Raw genomic sequence first — 22,541 nt, forward strand, 5'->3', positions numbered from 1 at the left:
CTATGAAATTATAAAGAAAAAAAGAAAAAATGTGGGAGAATATCTTTGTGACTTAGGAGTATGGAAAGTCTTCTTCAATAGGATCTCCAGGGACTTCCCTGGTAGTCCAGTGGTAAAGAATCTGCCTGACAATGCAGGGGACACAGGTTCGATCCCTGGTTGGGGAACTAGGATCCCACATGCCATGGGGCAACTAGGCCTGAGTGCCACAACTACTGAGCTCGTGTGCCTCAATGAGAGAGCCCATGTGCCGCAAACTACAGAGCCCATGCACTCTGGAACCCCCGTGCCACAACTACAGAGCCCATGTGCCTTGGAGCCTGCATGCCACAACTAGAGAGAAGACTGTGTGCCACAATGAAGAGCCCGTGTGCCGCAATGAAAGATCCCACGTGCCTCAACGAAGATCCCGTGTGCCGCAAATAAGACCCAACGCAGCCAAAAAATAAAATAAATAAATAAATAATAAATCTTAAAAAAAATGGGATCCCCAAAATGTAAATCATTCAACAAAATAACTGTTGTACTTATTGCATCAAAATGAAAATATCTGTTAAATAGAGGACATCAAAGACAAATTAATCCAGATGATATGTTGGGAAATGATAATTGCAATGTTTAAGACCAACACAAGACTAATATCTAGATTCTACAAGGGATTTGTAGATTTATAAGAAGAAGGCAGAGAACCCAACAGACAAATGAACCAAGCATATGAAAAAGCAATTTACAGAAGAGGAAAACAAACAGCTAACTTATATGTGAAGAGATGCTCAAACTCATTAGTTATCAGAGAAGTGCAAGTTAAAGCAACAGTGAGATATCTCACAGGAATGTTGGTGTACTGATGACAATCTAGCAATTGGTTACCAGCCCAGAACTGGCATGATGGGCACCTGAATAGAATGGATATGGTAGCAAAGATGGAGGCCATGTATTGTCCAATATTATAAACTCCCACTTCCCAAGATTGATCTAACTTGTCAGCAATAGAGATCAACACTGAGTACTTGGTATGGCACTATTTCTTGAGGAGACCAACTGGCAACTTGGTGCCCAGTCGGTTGACTACATCAAGCCCCTGATGATGAAAGTTTCATTGTCACAGTAATGAATATTCCAAGTATGAGTTTGCCTTTCCTGCCTGCAAAGCCTCAGTTACAACACTATTTGGGGTTATGGAATGCTTGATCTACAGGCATGGAATCTCACATAGCATAGCATTTGGCCAGGGACTCGCTTTACAGTTAGGGAGGTGCAGGGGTGAGCCCATGGGATCTACTGGTTGTATCACATTTTGCACCATCCAGAGGCAGCTTTCGGAAAGACATTCTTAAAGGTGCAGCTGAAGTGCTAGCTTGGGGAAAATATTCTGAAAGAATTGGGTGCTATCCTTCAGGACACAGTATATTCATATCAATTCAGAGACCTGTGTATGGTGCTCTGTTCCCAATAGAAAGAGTAGATGGGTCTGGGAATCAAGGGTTATAAATAGGAGTGGCCCCACTGACCTATTGGAGGATTTTGTGCTTCTGTCCCTGTAACTCTGCACTCTTCAGTATTATAGGTTCTGATCTCAAATAAAGCAGATTCTTGCCAGGTGATACTGCAAGGGTCTTACAAATTGCTGCAGGGCACATTGGACTTCTTGTGCCAGGGACCAGCAAGTAAAGGGGACAGTTTCACTGGTAAAGGTAATTGATCCTGATCAGCAGAAGGAGGTCAGGCTGCTTTTACATAACGGTAGCAGGGAGGAATATGATCTGAACCCAGGAGATCCAATCTGGGGCCTCCTGGTATTCCTTGGCCCCATGATAACTGAACAGACATGTGCAGCAATGCTGACCTAAGGAGGAGTATGACTATCAAGGGTTCAGGCACTTCAGGGTGGTAAGTTGCACAACCAGCTAAGCTACCAACACCTGATGAGGTAACCTCTGAGGGTGAAAGGAATTCAGAATGAATTTTGGAGGACGGAGAGGATGAGTTGCAGCCCTGAGATCAAATTCAACTACAGTGACAGGGGCTGTAGTTCATTCCTCTAACCTCCTTCTTGTTAGTTTCCCCTCAGTAAGAGAGGTCCATGGGAACCATGGAAGCACTGCTCCCCAAAGCTATCTGGAAAAGTAGATCTGTGCAGCTCAAGGGGTGAACTGTGGCAGCCATGAGACTGTGCCTCATGGCTCTCCAACCAGAGGGAGCATAAGTGACCAATGGCTCCAGCTACTGCACTATGAAATCCATCACTGAGCTGTGCCAAGACCACTCCTCCCACAGGCTTCTCCCAGCAGTCACTGTGTGTAGCAAGAATACTGAGGTAGACTCGTTCCTGGGAGACACAAGACTCCTCTAGTGGCTGACTTTGGTTTGAGGACTCTCTGATGACTTTGCTAAGCCTTCCTTAGACAAGAACAGCCTTGGGCAAGGCAGTCTAGGACACTTCCACCCAAGCTTCTCTCAGACTTGCCCTGTCATTTGACAGCTGTCCCAGCCTTATACAGCTCCCTTCTTATGTTTTCTCACACTGGCATTTCTCCTAACAAAATCCTTGCACAGTTAATCTCATCTTGGGGTCTGCTTCTTGAAGGACCTGAATCAACTTGGGATCCACCCCTGCCCCCAGTAGGGTGGTGATGGTCACTGAGCAGAGGGGAATCACTGCCTCACACTTGGCTCTGGCCCTACTCCCTCCATCTCCTGCCCCACCTCCTACCAAGGTGATAGCTGCCAGCTCACACTGAGGAAAAATGTGACTCCTGTTCACATCAAATCTAGCTGTCCCACCAAAGGCACTGGGCACATGCAGACTGCATAAGGATGCTCCCACATAAGGATACCCCTTCAAGACTGCAACAGGTAACTGTTTCACCTAAATTCATAGAGACAGAATAAGTTAAGCAAAATGAAAAGACAGAGGAACTGCTCTCAATTGAAAGAGCAAGAGAAAACCCCTGAAAAAATAATGAGACAGAAATAAACAATTTATCAGATAAAGAATTCAAAGCATTAGTAATAAGAAAGCTAACTGATTTATGGAAAAGAATAGATGGAAACAGTGAGAATCAAGGAACTGGAAAATATAAAAAAGAATGAGCCAGAACTGAAGAACACAATAACTGAAGTGAAAAACACAATTGGACTGAGAACAGTCCAAGAGATGTCTAGGATAACATCAAGTGTACCAACATTCGCATTATAGGGGTCCCAGAAGGAAAAGTGAGAGAGAGAAGGGGGTCAAAAATGTATTTGAGGAAATTATGGCTGAAACCTTCTCAAACTTCAAGAAGGAAACAGGCATCCAGGTATCATAGGAAGCACAGAGTGTCCCAAACAAGATGAATCCAAACAGACCCACACCAAAAAAATCATAATTAAAATGACAAAAGTTAAAGAGATAATTCTAAAGGCAGCAAGAGAAAAACAGAGCCATATTCACGGGGATCCCCAGAAGGCTATCAGCTGATTTCTCTGTAGAAACTTTGCAGGCAGAAGGAAGTGGCATCGTATATTATAAGTGCTGAAAGGGAAAAACATGCAACCTAGGATACCCTACTCAGCAAGTTTATCATGAGAATGGAAAAAGAGACAACTTCTCAGACAAACCAAAACTAAAAGAGTTGATCAATACTAAACCTACCCTAAAATAAATGTTAAAGGGTCTTCTGTAAGTGGAAAAGAAGTAAGAAGCAATAAGAAAGGGAAAATCCCACTAGGAAAGGCAAATACATAGTTAGGACTGAGGCTCAACCACTTAAATGAGCCAGTATGAAGATTAAAAGACAAAAAATTATAAAAGCAACTATAACTACAATAAGCAGTTAAGGGATAAATGAGAAGATGTAAAATATGACATCAAAAACACAAAATGTGGGGGAGGGGAGTAAAAAGGTAGGTCTTTTAGAATGTGGTTGAACTTAAATGACTATCAGTTTAAAACAAATAGATGTAGTTATAGGTAAACATACACGAACCCCATGATAACCACAAATCAAAAATGTACAATAGATACACAAAAGCTAAAAGGAGAGAAACACAAGCATACTGCTAAAGAAAATCATCAAACCACGAGGGAAGAAAGAAAGAAAGAAAGAAACAAAAAAGACATGAATAGAGTAGAACTACAAAAACAACCAGAAATCAAGCAATAAAATGGCAATAAGTACATACTTATTAATAATTACTTTAAATGTCAATGGACTCAATGCTCCAATCAAAAGATATAGAGTGGCTAATTGGATAAAAAAGCAAAACTCTTCTACATGCTGCCTTCTAAAGACTCACTTCAGAGCTAAAGACACACATAGACTGAAAGTGAAGAGATGGAAAAAGCTATTTCATGCAAACAGAAATGACAAGAAGGCCGGGGTAGGAATACTCATATCAGACAAAATAGAATTTAAAACAGAGGCTATAACAAAAGACAAAGGAGGGCATTATATAATGATAAAGGGTCAATATAAGAAGCAGATATTACACTCATTAACATATGTGCATCTAATATAGGAGCACCTAAATATATAAAACAAATACTAGCAGACATAAAGGTGGAAATTGACAATAATACAATAATAGTAGGGAACTCTACCACCCCACTTATATCAATGGACAGATCATCCAGAAATAAAATCAATAAAGCAACAGTGGTCTTAAATGACACAACAGACCAGTTGGACTTAATAGAAAAGATCAATGAAACCAAGAGCTGGTTTTTTGAAAAGATGAACAAAATTGATAAACCTTTGGCCAAACTTATCAAGAAGAAAAGAGAGAGGACCAAAATAAGTAAAATAAGAGATGAAAGAACAAAAATAACAATTGATTCCACAGAGATACAAAAAATCATAAGAGAATACTTTGAACAGTTATATGGCAACACATTGAACAACCTAGAAGAAATGGACAAATTTCTAGAAAAATACAACTGCCAAGAAGAAACAGACACTTTGAACAGACTGACCACTAGTAGTGAAATTGAATTTGTAATCAAAAGAACTCCCAGCTAACTAAAGTCCAGGACTGGATGGCTTCACAGGTAAATTCTACCAAACACATAAAGAAGACCTAATACCTATCCTTCTCAAACTATTCCAAAAATTAGAAGAGGATGGAACACTCCCAAATTCATTCTACAACACCACCATAACCTTGATACCAAAACCAAAGATATTACAAAAAAGGAAAATTACAGGGCAATATTGCTGATGAATATAGATGCCAAAATTGCCAAAAAATATGAGCAAAGCAAATCCAACAATAAATAAAAAGGATCATACATCATGATCAAGTGGGATTTACTCAGGGGATGCAAGGATGGTTCAATATTTCCAAATCAATCAATGTGATAACCATATTAGCAAAAGGAAGGATAAAAATCACATTATCATCTCAACAGATGCAGAAAAAGCATTTGACAAAATTCAACATCCATCCATGATGAGAACTCTCACCTAAGCTGAAAAAGAGGGAACATATCATAACATAATAAAGGCCAAATCCACAGCTAATATCATACTCAATGCTGAAAAACTGAAAGCCTTTCCTTTAAAATCTGGAACAAACAAGGATTCCCACTCTTGCCACTTTTCTATTTAATGTAGTACTGGAAGTCCTAGCCACAGCAATCAGACAAGAAAAAAAAAAAAGCATCCAAATTGGAAGAGAAGTAAAACTGTCACTGTTTGCAGATGACATGATACTATATATAGGAAACCCAAAAGTCTCCATGACACTTTTCATAGAACTAGAACAAATAATCCTAAAATTTATATGAAACCACAAAAGACCATGAATTGAAAAAGCAATCTTGAGAAAAAGGAACAAAGCTCGTGGTATCATGGGCCCTGATTTCAGACTATATGATAAAGCTACAGTAATCAAAACAGCATTGTACTGGCACAAAAACAGATTAAATGGATTAGAATAGAGAGTTCAGAAATAAACCCACACACCTATGGTCAATTAATCTACAACAATGGAGGCAAGAGTATACAGTGGAGAAAACACAGTCTCCTCAATAAGTTGTGTTGGGAAAACTGGACAGCTACACATGAAAGAATGAGATTAGAACATTTCCTCATACCATATACAAAAATAAACTCAAAATGGACTAAAGACCTAAATATAAGACATGAAACCATAACACTTCTAGAAGAGAGCATAGGCAGAACACTCTTTGACATAAATTGTAGCAATATTTTTTGGGATCTGTCTCCTAAGGCAAAAAAATAAATAAAAGCAAAAATAAATAAACAGGACCTAATTAAACTTGGAAGCTTTTGCACAGCAAAGGAAACCACTGAGAAAACAAAAAGACAGCCTACTAAATGGGATAAAATATTTGCAAATGTTATGATCAAGAAGGAGTTAACATCCAAAGTCTATGAACAGCTCATAGAACTCAATATCAAAAAACAAATACCCCGATTAAAAAATGGCCAGAAGACCTGAATAAATATTTTTCCAAAGAAGATATACAGATTGCTAACAGGCACATGAAAATATGTTAAATATTGCCAGTAGAGAAATGCACATCAAAACCACAATGAAACATTACCTCACACCTGTCAGAATGACTAACATGAAAAAGTCTACAAATAACAAATGTTGGTGAGGATGTGAAAAAAAGGGAACCCCTGCACACTGTTGGTGGGAATGTAAACTGGTGTAGCCACTGTGGGAAACAGTATGGAGGTTCCTCAAAAAAATAAAAATAGAACTACCATGCGACCCAGAAATTTCACTCCTGGATATATATATCTGAAAAAAACTAAAACACTCGAAAAGATACATGCATCCCAATGCTCATAGCAGCATTATTTACAAGAGCTAACATATGGGAGTAACCTATGTCCATCAGCAGATTAACGAATAAAGAAGATGTGAGATACACACACACACACACACACACAATGAAATATTACTCATCCATAAAAAGAATGAAATTCCGCAGCATTTGCACCAATGTGGATGGACCTACAGAATATTATGCCTAGTGAAATAAGTCAGAGAAAGACAAATACTGTATGATATTGTTTATATGTGGAATCTGAAAAATAAAACAAATGAATGTATATAACAAAACAGAAACAGACTCACAGATATAGAGAACAAAGAAGTGGTTACCAGTGAGGGTGAGAGAAGGGAGGAGGGGCAAGATAGGGGTAGGGGATTAAGAGGTACAAATTACTATGTATAACATTGATAAGGAACAAGGATATATTGTACAGCAGAGGGAAATATAGCTATTATTTTATAATAACTTTAAATGGAATATAATCTATAAAATATTGAATCGCTATGCTGTACACCTGAAACTAATGTAATATTATAAATCAATTATACTTCAATTAAGAAGAGGATTAAAGAAAAAAGAATGACTCCGTGATTTCTGACTTGAGTAGTGGGTGCATGGTGATTGTCAGGCACTGAGATAAGGGAGACCAAGGATCTCCATTTAAATAGAAAAGGTATAACAAGAGGACAGATTGTGGGGTGTGCAGAAGGACAAGAGGAGGAGAAGGCAGAGAGGTCTCAGGTAAGGAGGATGCTTCCACCTATTATGGGTTTCTGTTGCAGATGAATTTGCCCTTTCCCCACTGGAGGCCTGGTCTCAGTTCTCCAAACCTTAAAGAGCAGCTCCAACTGCAAAAACAGATTCTCAGGAAAGCATATGGATGGAGATCAGAGAGAAGAAGCTTACTGTGAGGTTTCTGTCTCAGTCAGCTTGGGCTGCTATACAAAATACTTCAGACTGGTGGCTTCATCAACAGACCCTTACTCCTCCCAGTTCTGGAGGCTGGGAAGTCCAAGATAAAGGTACAGATTGGGTTCCTGGTGAGGACCCTCTTCCTGGATCGTAGACAGCTACCTTCTTGCTGGGTCTTCCCTTGCACTTTCCTTGTGCTCATGGGGAGAGGGATCTGTTTTCCTCTTCTTATAAGGATCCCACCCTCATGATCTCATCTAAGGCTGATGGCTTCTGAAAGGCCCTACCCCCAAATACCATCACATTGGGGGTTAGGGCTTTAACATAGGAATTTTGGTGATGGTACGGGTTGGGGGGTAGGGCCACAAACATTCAGTCCATAACAGTTTCTTTCAGCCAGAATGGGAAGTGCTCAATCTCGTGGCCACTCAGTCTTTATAAAGGTACCCGTGTCATGTGGACACTCGGTGTAGGTGGCTCCAAGATGTTCCCAATTCCTTACAGGAAGAAGAAATTAAGCACTGACTTATAAAAGTTAATAGCAAAGCCCCTTTGAACAGCCTTCCATGATCAGACTGGTTGCACTGACTTCTGTGGGCTTCTTGCAGACCCTGTTCTTCAAGCTGGAAGAGTGGTGTCTGAGGCACAACTGACTCACTGAGAACAATTATTTCCCCTTATCTCCCTGCCCTTCTCCCCAACCCCTTTTTTATCTGCAAGTAAATTTAAAAAGGGAGGGGAATTACATGTGTGAATTGAGTAATACCCAGAATAAACCCAGAAGCATATTCTTGGTGGTTATATAAGGTTTTGTAAGCAGAAGCATGTTTGATTAGTGTGGCTGTGTGGAGAACAAAAACCATTATCTCCAGAAACACAAGGCTAGAAGCATTTTTTCTTGGAAATGCAGAAGAGTTTAAAATATTGCCACGGGACAAGGAGATTTTACTCTGGCATGAATTCACTGAGTTTTAGTAAAAAAAAAAAATTTTTTTTCCAGATTTGATGTTGATAATGTCACTCCTCAATGTGTCCCAAGGGTTAGGCTATGGATTCTTTCTCGGTCTGCAGTGAACTGCCTCTGTCCAGCGGTCTCCTCTCTTGTCATGGAAACCCAACACTCCAGTCTCTGTTTCTGCGTCAGAAGAGTGGTGAAAGGAATTGGCAACGTTGATAAGCTATTACTCTCTGTGTATTCGTTTTGCCCTGTGAACGGCTGAATGCTTTTAACAAGCTTATCAGTCCCACTTATTTAACAAATGTTAAAAACCGGAACTGTGGTTCCAACAGCTCCAAAGAAAACAGGACAAGGGTTGTAAACTTGAACATTTCCTTCTTGCAGTAAATTGGAGTTCAAAGAAGATACAGAATTGAGTGGTAGGCATTTCACGTGTAATTGTAGGCAACAAAAATTTATTGTTAAAAATTCCTTTAATGTTTCCTTCTTGACACAGTGTGTCCTTTATAGCAGAGGGAGTCTAGATCCAAACACTGAACTATTTCCAGCTGAGGTTATCAGAGGTTATCTGCAGAGCCAACGAGTGCTGAGATCTCTGCTGGTTCCTTGATTTTCTTCCCGGTACTGCCTTTTCTCTGTACTTTCTTCAAACACCCAAAGAACAGCATTGTAAAATACAATAGAAAGAACAATGGATTCAGAATTTTTTCCCATCCTGTTCATTTATTTGGGGCTACACCAATCCATGTTTCCTAAGGTCTCATCACTCAGCAACAATTACCAAGGCTCCATAATCCATTGGATTGACCAAGTCTGGCTTACGTTGCAATGTAGGAAGTAAGAGCTCTCTCACAGGAGACCTAAACTCTAGGAAAGTAGATAATAGCTGGATGCACGTGTGACTGTCACCAGTGTATTCAGACCCATCCATTGCTTGAAGGTAAATAGCTCTGGGTACATCTCTACTCAGATATCTGTACTGAGGTTCCTAGGGGTTGCTTGGCTGGTTGAAGAAGGCCTGAGATTGTATGGTGACGATATCTGTGGGAATTTTAAACATAATTAAAAGGAGGGTCAAAGAGCAGGGACCTTCCTCAGGGGATATGTAGGAGAAGCTGTGGATAAATGGCGTCCAGGGTAAAGGTACTGATGAAATCTATGGCTTCAGGGTCCAGGGTCTCCTGAAACGTATCCTTGAGCCTCTAGGGATCTGTGGAGTCCAGGTTAGGAGCTGCTGCTGTGCCATCTGCCTGCACAGACAGAAAGCTAGTGTGGTACAGGCCAGAGAAGGCAGAAGAGGGAGCAGATGGAAGGGAAGGCGGTTCTGCTCTGAACACGAGAGGGAAGGCTGAAAGGATCCAGGGTCCCTGGGACGTTCCTGGTAGAGTGCCTCAGATGACAGGAGGCCTCCTTGGAAAGAGTCAGCAAGGACATCAGGCTGTGACCCAGAAAGATCCCAGGCACCAGAGGCTGACTGCCGACTTCTGCACACATCTCAACAATTCTCACACGGGGCTGAGGATTTCCTTCTCAGCTATTCACTGGGAAACAGACTTCATTCATCTGAAAGCAACAATGACTTAATGTTTGTCATCAGGGAGTCCAGGCCATCTACAGTAATAGTATTCTATTTTTATCCTTGGTGGAAAGTGGGAGTTGCTTCTTTGGCTTATAGAGCCCTTTCATCCTCACAATGAGCCTGAGGTCAGCACTGTACAGAGGAGCTGAGGCTCTGGGCAGTTTCAGGACTTGCTCTGGTACTCTTGGTTACAGTGCGTAGAGGCATGACTCCAAGCTCATTGCTCTTTTCATCATACCCTCTACTTGGTTCTTGGTCAGACAGGTCCTACTTTTTGTGTTTAGTATTTCACTGCATCGCTAATGCTCACTTTCATCCCTGTGACAAAGATCACCAACTACTTCCCTGCTTTCTGCCTCGACCACTTGTTTGATGGTGTTGGCTATCTTGCAAGCAGCTAGAAGGCACCAGGATCTGTGACCCACCTGAAATGTGGGCACTAGGAACGTATCACTCCCACAAATGGAGTCCTCTGGTTACCCCAGAGTGCGGCCCAGGAGCTCTGCTTCCTCTGCCCCTCCATAAGGAAAGAACGACCAATCTATCCAGTGCCAGGGAACTTTTGCAAAGATGCCAAGGTACCCTGACCCTAGAAATGACAAGGTCCAGGAAGAAATTCAGCTCCAAAAGGAATAGGAGTGTGTGGAGACCCAAAGAGCTGTTCCTGGAGAACCTCAGGCACATAGAAAATGAGAAGCCACTGACAAGTGGGACAGCTTTACTTCCCTTCATGCTTCCCTTGAGCTGCTATATCAGGATCCAAAGTCTGCTTTGAAGGGAACCTCCCTGTTCACACCAGAGCATTCTGTGGATACCTGTTCACGGCTGAGAGAAGGCTCTGGATGAAGACAGAGCAGAGGGTGGCTCGCAAGAGGATTACTAAGCGTGCCTGTCAGGGGTGATAGGGACCAGACCACAGGAGAGTCACACTATCTTGAGAAATGTGGGGATTACCACATCAGTGGAGTGTGGTGACGCCGACCTCGTGAGACGGGGAGGAAGCTCACATCCCACGGGGGGACTTCTCGGCAAAGGGAAGCCACCGAAACTGAAATCGGGGAATCAATTCTCGTTCCAGATCACCAGGCCCTTGGACTGCTGGGGTTTCTACATTACCTACTTATTTGTGGAGATGGATTTTCTTTTCATTCAACAAAATCTTCTGTTTGCAAAGCTTGGACCAAGTTACAGGGTTGCCTGGTGAAGGAACTTCCCCAAGTCTCTGCCCATGATTTTGACTGAGGCCAAACTGTTTAGGTGCACACTTTGTTGGCGCCAGGATTGTGCTACTATACAGTTTTCTTCAGGTGGAATTGTTGTCTTGTAACCCTCCTGATAGGCCCACAAACCAGCAGGATTAGTGTGTAGGTCACCTGAAAAATCATGTGAACCCCTTACAATATGCAAGCCTCTGTGTTTAGGGCAACTTAGCAAAGGGAGGAGCTTCCTGGGAACTTCCTGTGTTTGGCATAAGCTTCTGCCAATCATTTACTTCCTTCAGCACTGTTGAATTGAAGGTTAGGTGATGATTTATCAGAAAGTGTAGCAGGAAAAAACTTGTCATCATTGCTAAGACAGCAGCTATTGGCTAACTACATGTTTCTGGCTAGAAGGTAAGCTCTGATTTACTGGATTTGTATTTTCTGAAAGAGTTACATGTCAAGCAAAAAATAGACTACTGATGAATGGAGATCTCTGCTGTCCTGGAGTTGGCCGGAGTTAGAGCTTATGGTGAAGGAGAGGGTGGTACTGCAGGTAACTGCTCAGAGCCTTAGCTTTGGGGACAGGCAGACCCTAGTTAAAGTCATGGCTCCGCTAACTGTGTGATCTTGGCAAGTTATTTAACCTTCAGTTTGCTTCTTCTTAGTTCTATTAGTTTTTTGGTAAGTTATCTTGGATTTTCTAGGTAGGCAATCATATTTTCTACAACTAGTGATATTTTTGTCTCTTCCTAATATTCATAGTAGAAACTCTTTTCTCTTGTTTCACTGCATTGGTTAGACTTAGCAGAATGACGGTGAAAGTTAACAGTGATAATGGACATCCACGTCATATTCCTGGTCTTAATGGGGATATTTCAAATGCTTCACATTAAAGATGATCATTGCTATATGTTCTGGTAGACATTGTCAGCTTAAGAAAGTTTCCTTGTGCTTTTTAAAAAGCATGAATGGATGTCAAATTTTAGCATGCTGTTGTTAGCATCTACTGAGCCAAAATGATCATACAGCTTTTCTTCTTTAATCTGTGGAAATAATGCATTTCATTAATAGTTTTCCTATTAATTCATTATTTTCCTATTACAAATCATCCTTACATTCCTCAAATAAAACCTAATCAATGCACCTTTCTTTTTAACATTGCTGGATTTGATTTGATCATATTTTATTTAGAATTTAAAAAATCAAAACTTATAATTATTAGAGAAATGCAAATCAAAACCACAATGACATATCACCTTTCATCTGTCAGAATGGCTAGCATCAAAAAGTCTACAAATAACAAATGTTGGCGAGGAGGTAGAGAATAGGGAACCCTCATACACTGTTGGTGGGAGTGTAAATTGGTGCAGCCACTATGGAAAACAGTATGGAGGTTCCTGAAAAAACTAAAAATATAACAGAAGTACCATATGATCCAGCAATTCCACTCCTTGGTATATAACCAAAGAAAACAAAAACACTAATTTGAAAAGATACATGCACCCCAATGTACATAGCAGCACTATTTACAACAGGCAAGATACGGAAGCAAGCCAAGTGTCCATCAAAAGATGAATGGATAAAGAAGATGCGGTATATACATATGTATATACAATGGAATTATTACTCAGCCATGAAAATAATGAAATTCTGCCATTTGCAGCAATGTGGATGGACCTAGAGAATATTATACTTACTAAAATAAGTCAGACAGAGAAAGATAAATACTGTATGATATCACTTACATGCGGAATGTAAAAAATAATACAAATGAACAACACCAAAACAGACTCAAAGGTAGAGAAAACAAACTAGTGGTGACCAAAGGGGAGAGGGAAGGGGCCAGGGGGCAAACAGGGGTAGAGGATTAAGAAATATGAACTATACTAGGTATAAAATTGACAAGCAACAAGGATATATTGTTTAGCCAGGGAATTATAGCCATTATTTTGTAAGAATTTTTAATGAAATATAATCTGTAAAAATACTGAATCACTATGCTATACACCTGAAAGTAATCTCATATTATAAATCAACTATATTTCAATTAAAAAATCTAAGCTTGAAAGTGATATTCAGGTATCGTCTTCTTGTGTGCTATCTTTCTCAGGTTTCGTGACCATCATTTTTAATTCATAGTGTTGATTTTAGGGAGCAGGACAGGAGAGAGAGGTGGACATGCTTATGAAGCTTCAGCTCTCCCTGTCGGTCATCCTGCTGCTTGCCTGTGGCTTCCTCTACAAGTTCACCCTGAAGTCCAGCTGCCTCTTCCCCCACCTGCCTCCCTACAAGTCCCAGCAGGGGCTGGAAGCCCTCCTGGGCCGTGGGCGCAGCATCGTGTTCCTAGAGACCTCAGAGAGAATGGAGCTATCCCCGCTGGTCTCCTGTGCTGTGGAGTCTGCGGCCAAGGTCTACGCTGAGCAGCCTGTGCTGTTACTTATGAAAGGGCTCAACAATTCCATGCAGCTGCCCCCAAACTCCACTTCCCCAGCCCTTTCCCTCCTCTCGGCAATAGACAATGTTTTCCTCTTCCCTTTGGATATGAAAAGCCTGTTTGAAGACACACCGTTGTTTTCGTGGTACACTCAAGTAAGTGTTCAGAGCATCTCAGAATGTTGGTGTTGGGAAGGACCATAGAAAATGGGTCCAATCTAGCCATTTTATAGATGGGTAGACTGAGGGTAAGGCTAGATTGTCAGAGATAGGCTAGAACCCAGATCTTTTGACTCTTGCCTGGTCTTCATTCTACGGTGTTGAGTCCTGATTCAAGGAAACAGGAGAGACTTGATTTAGGCTTATCTTTACCCTGCTGCCTTTTGCTTTCACCTTATTTCTTAGGATTTCTTGAGACTATTCTTAACTGAATGAGTTTCTACATCTTTTCTAGGTGTATAGACCATTCATTTTTCACTGACAACTTTAAACCCATCTATGTTAAACTTTTTTGCACCTAAGGGGGGAAATAAGGCAATATTTAACTGGAAAATGATGTAAATAGAAAATTCATGAAAGATCAGGTGGGTGCTGCTGTATGAGATTGGGTTACATTGAGATATGATCAAGAAACTCCTGGAGCTCTTAGGAATTTTGTATGAAACTCCCTCTACCTTTCCCTTTAAAGGACACTTGTGGTGGCATTTAGGGCCCATGATGATCCAGGATAACCTCAGCTCAAGATCCTTAATTTTTTTTTTTTTTTTTGGCCACACCGTGTGGCATGTGGGATCTTACTTCCCCGACCAGGGATCGAACCCACGCCCCCTGTGGTGGAAGCACGGGCCTCCAGGGAAGTCCCAAGATCCTTAATTTAATCACATTGGCAAAGATCTTTTTCCTATAGGAGGTAATATTTACAGGTTTCAGGAATTAGGACCACTGAGTGGCTGTTATTCAGCCTACTACAGTATTTGTGTAAAAAAAGAGAAAACTCCTGTCCCACCCTCTCTCATTCACCTGGGGACTGGGTGGGCTGTCCTGGGTGGGGGACACACTTGCACCTTGGGGGAGTCGGGCTGTGGTATCTTCTGCTCCAGTTAGGCTACAATAGGATAGCTGGCGGCCAGCTGTTAGGATGGCCTAGCGTGCCATCACTTGCTGGTGACCACTGGATTTGCTGCACTGATTTGGGCAACTGTAGTAGCCCTTGAAGATGCCCAGGGATGAGTACTGAGGGGGTGGGGAGGGAATGAGCAAACAGAATCCTAATCCCCTTTCTGGTGCTCACCTCTGGGGGAGCCTTGTGTTTTACATTGATGTTAGTCCAATGCCCACATCAAGGTAGGCTTCCTTCCTTCTGTGCGGCTTTTGATATCTGGATCTGTTCACTAATAATCGCCAATTTGCCAAAGAATCAACTTTACTTATTTTTACTGAAAGTAAGTGGGTCTCTCTGGAGTCAGACTGCCTGGGTTAAAATCTAACCTCTGCCTCTCTTACCTTGCACAAATGACTGAACTTCTTGGTCTTTCCTATTAATTTTTCACTTGAAAAATAGGACTAATAATAGTACCTATTTCTGAGGATTTGTGTAGATTATAAGAGATCAGAACAGTTATTGATAAATTTTTTTTGAATTTTTGAATTATATTTATTTTTTTATACAGCAGGTTCTTATTAGTTATCCATTTTATACATATTAGTGTATACATGTCAATCCCAATCTCCCAATTCATCCCACCACCACAGTTATTGATAAATTTTAGCTATTATTATTCATGAGGTTTTCAGCAATTGTATACAACATAACGACGTTAATAGCTCAGGTGAAGATTTCTTCAAAGTCTTAGCGGACTTGCTTTCATTTGGCTTTATAGTAGAATTTAAAAAATGTTTCTTTTGTCAAAAGCCAAGGGTCATTGTTTAATCTTTTAATCAACATATTTAAATTCAGAAAAATCTACTGTGTTTTCTGTATTCAAAATTTTAGCATTCCATTTGGGAACACTGGCATTTATAATGGTTTATTTTTATTCGTTTCAAAGTCAATTTCTGTTTTGTTCACATTTCAGCCTTTTCAGTTATCCTTGACTCCTCTGTCTCCGGCTCCATATCCAATCCAGCAGCACATCCTGACCGGCTTTATCTTTACCGTGTGCCCAGAATGTGACCACTTCTCTCATCTCCTTTATCGTCACCCTGGTCTAAACCACCATCATCTCCTGCCTGGATTATTTCAACAGCTTCCTAACTTGCCTCTTTGCTTCTGCCCTTGCCCCCTGCCCCCATCTATTTTCTACACTGCACCCAGTGTGACCCCTTTTAGACTAATTCAGATCACACCACTCCTTTCTTTCAAACCTTCCAAATCATTTCAGTCTTTACCCCAGCCTACGGGATCCTCCCTCACTTCCGCCCCTGTCCCCGCTCTGATCTGGTTTCCTACCCTTCTCCCTTCACTACTCTGCACTGCTGTTTTCCAGTTCCTGTACATAGTGAGCGTGCTCCTGCCCCAGGGCCCTTGCACTTGCTGTTTCCTCTACCTAGAGCCCTCTTCTCGGAGATAGCAGCATGGTTCATCCACCCACTTCATCCAATGTTCTGCTCGAACACAAGATAAGATAGTGCTGTATCCTGCCCCCTTCATAGCCCCCTCGCCTGACTTTTTTTCCTTCATATTCCTTATGAACGCCCAACATATGATATATTTGTTTGTTTGTTGTCTATCTCCTGCCAGTAAAGATTTTTATCTGTTTGTTCACTGCTGTATCCTTAGCAGCTTAGAGCTTGGCGAATAGCAAGTAGGCCTTCAATGAATGTTATTAAAGGAATTAATTAGTGGATGAAGGCATGGATGCATTTTAAGATTCTTTTATCAGTTTCTCAAAGAGCATAGCTATTAATCTATCTTATATTTTCATATTTATTTTTTTTTCTTTATCAGTTCTCAGCACTTTTAGGACTTACCAAACAATTCTTCCTTCACAGTTTTATATTTGTGGTTAATTTCCATCCTGCTGAAAGTGACTCATAGGGTTCATTGTGAAATCCCTTCTGGGTTTCATCTTTCTACTGCTTTTTTCAAAAAACAATTTCACGAAATCTTTAAAAGCTGCTAAAACCTTCCCATGGATACTGATTGCTGTACACTTTTCACTTAAAGGCAACTTTTTTGGGTGGAGGTAATTTTGGTACATTTGTAACATTGGGCTTTTGGCAAATAGAGTTTTGGGAAGTTGGCTTGCTTCCTGCTCAGCTACCCTGTGCCTGGCCTCCTGCTGTGACACCCCTCCCTCTTCCCCTGCCTGGGGGCTGATTTGCACCTGTTCCCGCAGATCAACAGCAGCGCAGAGAGATACTGGCTCCACGTCAGTTCAGATGCATCCCGCCTGGCCTTCATCTGGAAGTACGGCGGTGTCTACATGGATACTGATGTCATCTCCATCAGACCCATCCCCGAGGACAACTTTCTGGCTGCGCAGGCATCTCAGTTCTCCAGTAATGGGGTGTTTGGATTCCTCCCCCACCACCCTTTCCTGTGGCAGTGCATGGAAAACTTTGTGGAAAATTACAATTCAGATATTTGGGGCCACCAGGGTCCCGAATTGATGACAAGGATTTTGAGAGTATGGTGCAAACTCAGAGACTTCCAGGAGGTGAGCGACCTCAAGTGTTTAAATTTCTCCTTCTTACACCCCCAAAGATTTTATCCCATCTCCTATGTAGCATGGAGGCGCTACTATGAAGCCTGGGACACAGAGCCGAGCTTCAACGACTCCTACGCACTGCATCTGTGGAACTACATGAACAAGGAAGGGAGGGCTGTGGTCAGAGGAAGCAACACACTGGTGGAAAATCTCTACCGTAAGCACTGTCCCAAGTCTTATAGGGACCTGCTTCAAGGTCCAGAGAGCTCGGTGACTGGGGAGCGGGGCCCAGGTAACAAATAGAGCCAATGTTGGGTCGTTGGTGCTACATCGTGGAACTGGCCACTTCCTGGAGTGCCAGGCTTTCACCTGATCTCCACTTCCCCTAGGTGTGCGGACGCTCACCCACATATCAGTTACAGTTACAATTTTCCACATCATTCCACCAAAAAACTATTAGAACTAGTAAAGGAATTCAGTAAAGTGACAGTCAATACGCAAAAAACAGCTGCATTTCTAACCACTAATAATGAACCATCAAAAAGAAAAAGAAAACAATCCGAATGACATCTGCATCAAAAAAAACAAAACACCTAGGAATAAGTTTAACCAAGGATGTGAAAGGCCTGCACATTGAAAACTTTAGGACATTGATGAAGAAATTGAAGAAGATACAAGGAAATAGAAAGATATCACATGCTCATGGGTTGGAAGGATGAATATTGTTAAAATGTCCATTCTACCCAGAGCAATGTACACACTGAAAGCAATCCCTACCAAAATTCCAATGGCATATTTCTCAGAAATGGAGCAAAGGATCCTAATATTTGTGTGGAACAACAAAGGACCAGGAATAGACAAACCGATTCTCAGAAAGGAGAACAGGCTGGTGGCATCTCGCTCCCTGACCTCAAACAATATTACAAAGCTACAGTAACCAAAACAGTTGTGTGGTCCTGGCACAAAAACAGACACACGGACCAGATGAACAGAACAGAGAGCTCAGAAATAAATCTACACGGGTGTGATCAGTTTATTTATGACAAAAGGGCCAAGAACATACAACAGGGAAAGGGCAGTCCCCTCAATAAACAGCACCAGGAAAGCTGGACACCACACACCAAAGAACCACACTGGACACAGTCTACACTGCACACAACAGGGACTAAAACCCCACAGTTTTCTACATCAAGACCTTTCTCTCCTGGGTCCTCTGAAGAGGGATCCCCCCAGCCCCCAGCAGTCAGTCGCACACAGGAAGTTTCTCCCCACTTTTCCTCACTTCTCTTCACTTTTTTCCTCACCGTTCTCTCCCAGTGGGACCTCCCTGGGACGGTCCTGAGAAAACTGTGCTCCTGTCCGCATGGATGCAGCCCAGTGTTGTCCTCAAGCTGAAACCCCAGCGGGTTCTAAGGAGACTGAGCACTGACAGCTACGTTGCCGTCCCTGTCCGGAAGCCAAAGTCCTACAAGTGCCGGAGGAGGTGGAGCTCCTGGTAGCTGAGCGAGGATGAAACTCTCACGTGCTCCGTGTCATAGAGGCGGGATCAGCGCCTCCTGCTGGCAGGGGTGGGGACGTGCAGGTAGCGCATGTCAGTGAGAGTGGGCTTTCTGTGAGTATAATAGAAAAATCCCAAAGAAGACCTTTGACGTAGAAGTATAGAAGTTCATTTCTCTCTCACGTAAAAGTAGTCTGAAAGCAGGCAGATCAGGGCGGGTATGGTCACTGCAGTCATCAGGGACCTAGGCTTCTTCCATCTTTCTGTTTGCCATCCTGCCCATGGTCCATATGGCAGCTTGATCTCCAGCCCATCATTTCTGCATTTCAGGCAGCAGGAAGAAGGAAAGAGGAAAGGTGCACTTCCCTTATTTTATGAAGACTTCCTGCGAGTACCATATAACACTTCCTCTTACATCTCATTGACCAGAATGCAGCTGCAGGAGAGGCTGGGACATTCAAGAAGGAAGAGAAAATGGGTGTTAGGATAGGCAGCTAATGGTTTTGCTACGTGTTATATTTACTTTTGTAAGGTTAATTACAGGATCTGTTAGAGAACTGGCTGGGGAAAAAAGAGACTTGATTTCTAGTCCTGAATTTGATACTCATTAAAACATTCAGTCAGTAATATTAATTGAGTCCCTTCCGTGTGCCAAGCACTGATTTAGATGCTGCTGGATCAAGCAGACAAGGTTCTGTCTAAATCAGCTTGGGCTGCAATAACAAAGTACTATTCACCAGGTGGTTTATAAACAACAACAATTTATTTGTCACAGTTCTGGAGGCTGGAAGTCCAAGATCAGGTTGGCAGCATGGTTGGGTTCTAGTGAGGATCCACTTCGGAGTGGCAGATGGCACACTTCTTGTTGAATCCTCATATGGTGGAAAGCGGCAAGAAAGCTCTCTGGGGTCGCTTTTATAGGGGAACTAATCCCATTCATGAGGGTTCCACCCTCACGTCCTAAACCTCCTAAAGGCCCCACTTCCTAATATCATCACTTTGGGGGTAGGACTTCAACATCTTAATTTGGGGGGGGACACAAACATTCAGTCCATTGCAGGTCCCTAGTACTTACATCTTAATAACTGGCCACATCCCGCCTGGGATAGTGTCCTCTGCTCCCCAGGGTGTCTGCTATTCCCTACTCTACCCCAGTTGGCTTATAAAAGCAAATTACAAATTCAAATTTTAAAAACTGCTGGCCCTTCTACAGTCACATAAAAGTTTACCTCCTCTTTCTAGGAGGTATGAGAATTAATATTTCTTCTACAAATACTCATCAACCAAGATTTTCTAGAACTTTCTTTTTGGTAGCTGCTTTAACGGAAACATAAGTTTATATTTTTCTCCATATATAAAATTATGATGCTTTTTCAAATGACATCCACCCATCCCCTTTCATTCTGATATTTCCCCCTTTGAGAATCACTGTTCTGACTGTCTCATTAAAAACTACCTGCAAGTCATGTCTCCTGCCCCAGCTTTATTTATTCCCAGCTACTTGCTCTGGATTCTTAGGTCCAGCCTGACCCCAGAGTGAGACTTTGAGGCCTGCTGCTACTCCCCATGGCTGCCCTCTGACCTGTGTCCCCAGAACCCCTGCTGGGTTTCAGCTCACCTGAGTCTCTCCACAGGTGAGGCTTCCTAGGGCTAGCCCTCTGAGGGAGGAGCAGGGTCACACACGCTGGATCTAATTTCCACATCTGGAGAATGCATGACAAATGATCCTCCAACTAACATTCCCAGTCCCTAGGGTTTGGAAGGGTTTAATTAGAAACATTTTCAATATTTCAAAAATATATGAACTGTTTTATGATGAGACCAAATAAGTCAACCTGAATGTCACATTTCTTTATGCTGGGGTGTGATTATATGAATTCACTGTGGCAATATTGATAATTTGACATTTGTAGGGAGTTTTACATGGCAGCAAAATGTTTCTGATTAATAAAATGTGGGGAATAAGTTAATAATGTATTACTTAATAAATGCAGTTTGTTAAGTAGAAAAGAATATTTCAAAACTTGGTGGTGCTGGGAAAAAATGCATAGACTAAAACGTATATGATTAAAAAAAATAAGCACTAGAGATGTAATGTACAACATGATGACTATAACTAACACTGCTGTGTGATATATAGGACAGTTGTTAAGAGAATAAATCCTAGGGCTTCCCTGGTGGTGCAGTGGTTGAGAGTCTGCCTGCCGATGCAGGGGACACGGGTTCGTGTCCCGGTCCGGGAAGATCCCACAGGCCGCGGAGCGGCTGGGCCCGTGAGCCATGGCCGCTGAGACTGTGCGTCCGGAGCCTGTGCTCCACAACGGGAGAGGCCACGGCAGTGAGAGGCCTGAGTACTGCAAGAAAAAAACCAACCAACCAAACAAAAAAAACAGAGAATAAATCCTAGGATTTCTCATCACAAGGAGAAATATTTTTTCCTCTTTCTCTTTCTTTTTACTGTATCTATATGAGAATATGGATGCTAGCTGAAGCTACTGTGGCTGTCATTTCACAATATGTGTAAATCATGCTGTATACCTTAAACTTATACAGTGATGTATGACAATCATTTCTCAATAAAGCTGGAAAGAAAACATGGTGGTGAGGGGGGTATTGGGCAAAGTAAAAAGAGTAGTGAGTGGTAAGAAGCGTGGGATTCCAGATGATCCTGGATTCCTTCTGGCCTTCGGTGAGTCTAAGCCACACGTTTACATCGTGATACATTTTGAATATAGGCCATTCTGGTGTCTTCCCCTGTGTTAATTTTTTTCCAAATCCGACACGCATTCTTAGAATTTCAAACAGTAAGATTGTACAGAGGAAAAGGTGAAAGTCTCTCTTGTACCACTGTCAAGTTTGGTATGTCTCTCACTTTTCTCTGCATATATATCCACGCTATTTGTAAAAAGTCTTGGCCACAGGCTTCCAAGTATCCACCACTATCGCCTCATCTGCCCTAGCTCTTTCCCGCCAGGACCCCCATAATGCAACAACTAAAGGGTGAAGATGGTGACTTCCCTGGCAGTCCAGTGGTTACAACTCCACACTCCCAATGCAGAGGGCATGAGTTCAATCCCTGGCTGGGGAAGATCCTGCATGCCGCACAGCCAAAAAAAAAAGAATATGTTAAAGCGTGAAGACCAGCCCCAGCGTGCTAGTCCCTGTGTCAGCCTAGTGGTTAAATATTTTGAATATCACCCCTGAATTTCTCATATGTATAGTTTAAAAAAACATAAATGGATTCATATAACACAGATTATTATGTCAGTTGTTTTTAATTTAACAATACATTTGTCTTGGACACCTTTTTTTCATTAACATACCAAGATATATTCTTCGTAAGGGCTGCAGAGTGTTTCATTGTAGGATATATCATAATCTATTTACTTAAACCCCAATTGGTGAACATTTAAATTGATTCTAATTTTAATCGTACAAGAAATACTGTAGTCCTGATTACCACATTTTGGGGACTTTAAATTGTGATATGTGCTGCAAAATTGTTTTCAAAGTGCC

The 22,541-nt window shown here is 41.8% G+C and overlaps 1 protein-coding gene across 2 annotated transcripts; it reads left to right on the forward strand.

The window, feature by feature from the left end:
• The first annotated feature begins 11,728 nt into the window (after positions 1-11,728).
• A4GNT (alpha-1,4-N-acetylglucosaminyltransferase) lies at positions 11,729-19,073 on the forward strand. 2 transcript variants are annotated; one of them, XM_029214942.1, is made up of 3 exons: positions 11,729-11,855; positions 13,596-14,033; positions 17,216-19,073. In XM_029214942.1, the coding sequence occupies exons 2-3, from the start codon at positions 13,623-13,625 to the stop codon at positions 17,828-17,830; spliced, it is 1,026 nt and encodes a 341-aa protein (XP_029070775.1). In that variant the 5' UTR covers positions 11,729-11,855; positions 13,596-13,622; the 3' UTR covers positions 17,831-19,073. The 2 variants fall into 2 exon arrangements, with proteins under 2 accessions (XP_029070775.1, XP_029070774.1); XM_029214941.1 differs by having other exon boundaries at positions 11,838-11,855; positions 13,555-14,033.
• The last annotated feature ends 3,468 nt before the right edge of the window (positions 19,074-22,541 follow it).

Source organism: Monodon monoceros, unplaced genomic scaffold, assembly GCF_005190385.1.
Source record: "Monodon monoceros isolate NGI ecotype Baffin Bay Population unplaced genomic scaffold, NGI_Narwhal_1 Super_Scaffold_11, whole genome shotgun sequence".
Lineage (NCBI taxonomy): Eukaryota > Metazoa > Chordata > Mammalia > Artiodactyla > Monodontidae > Monodon > Monodon monoceros.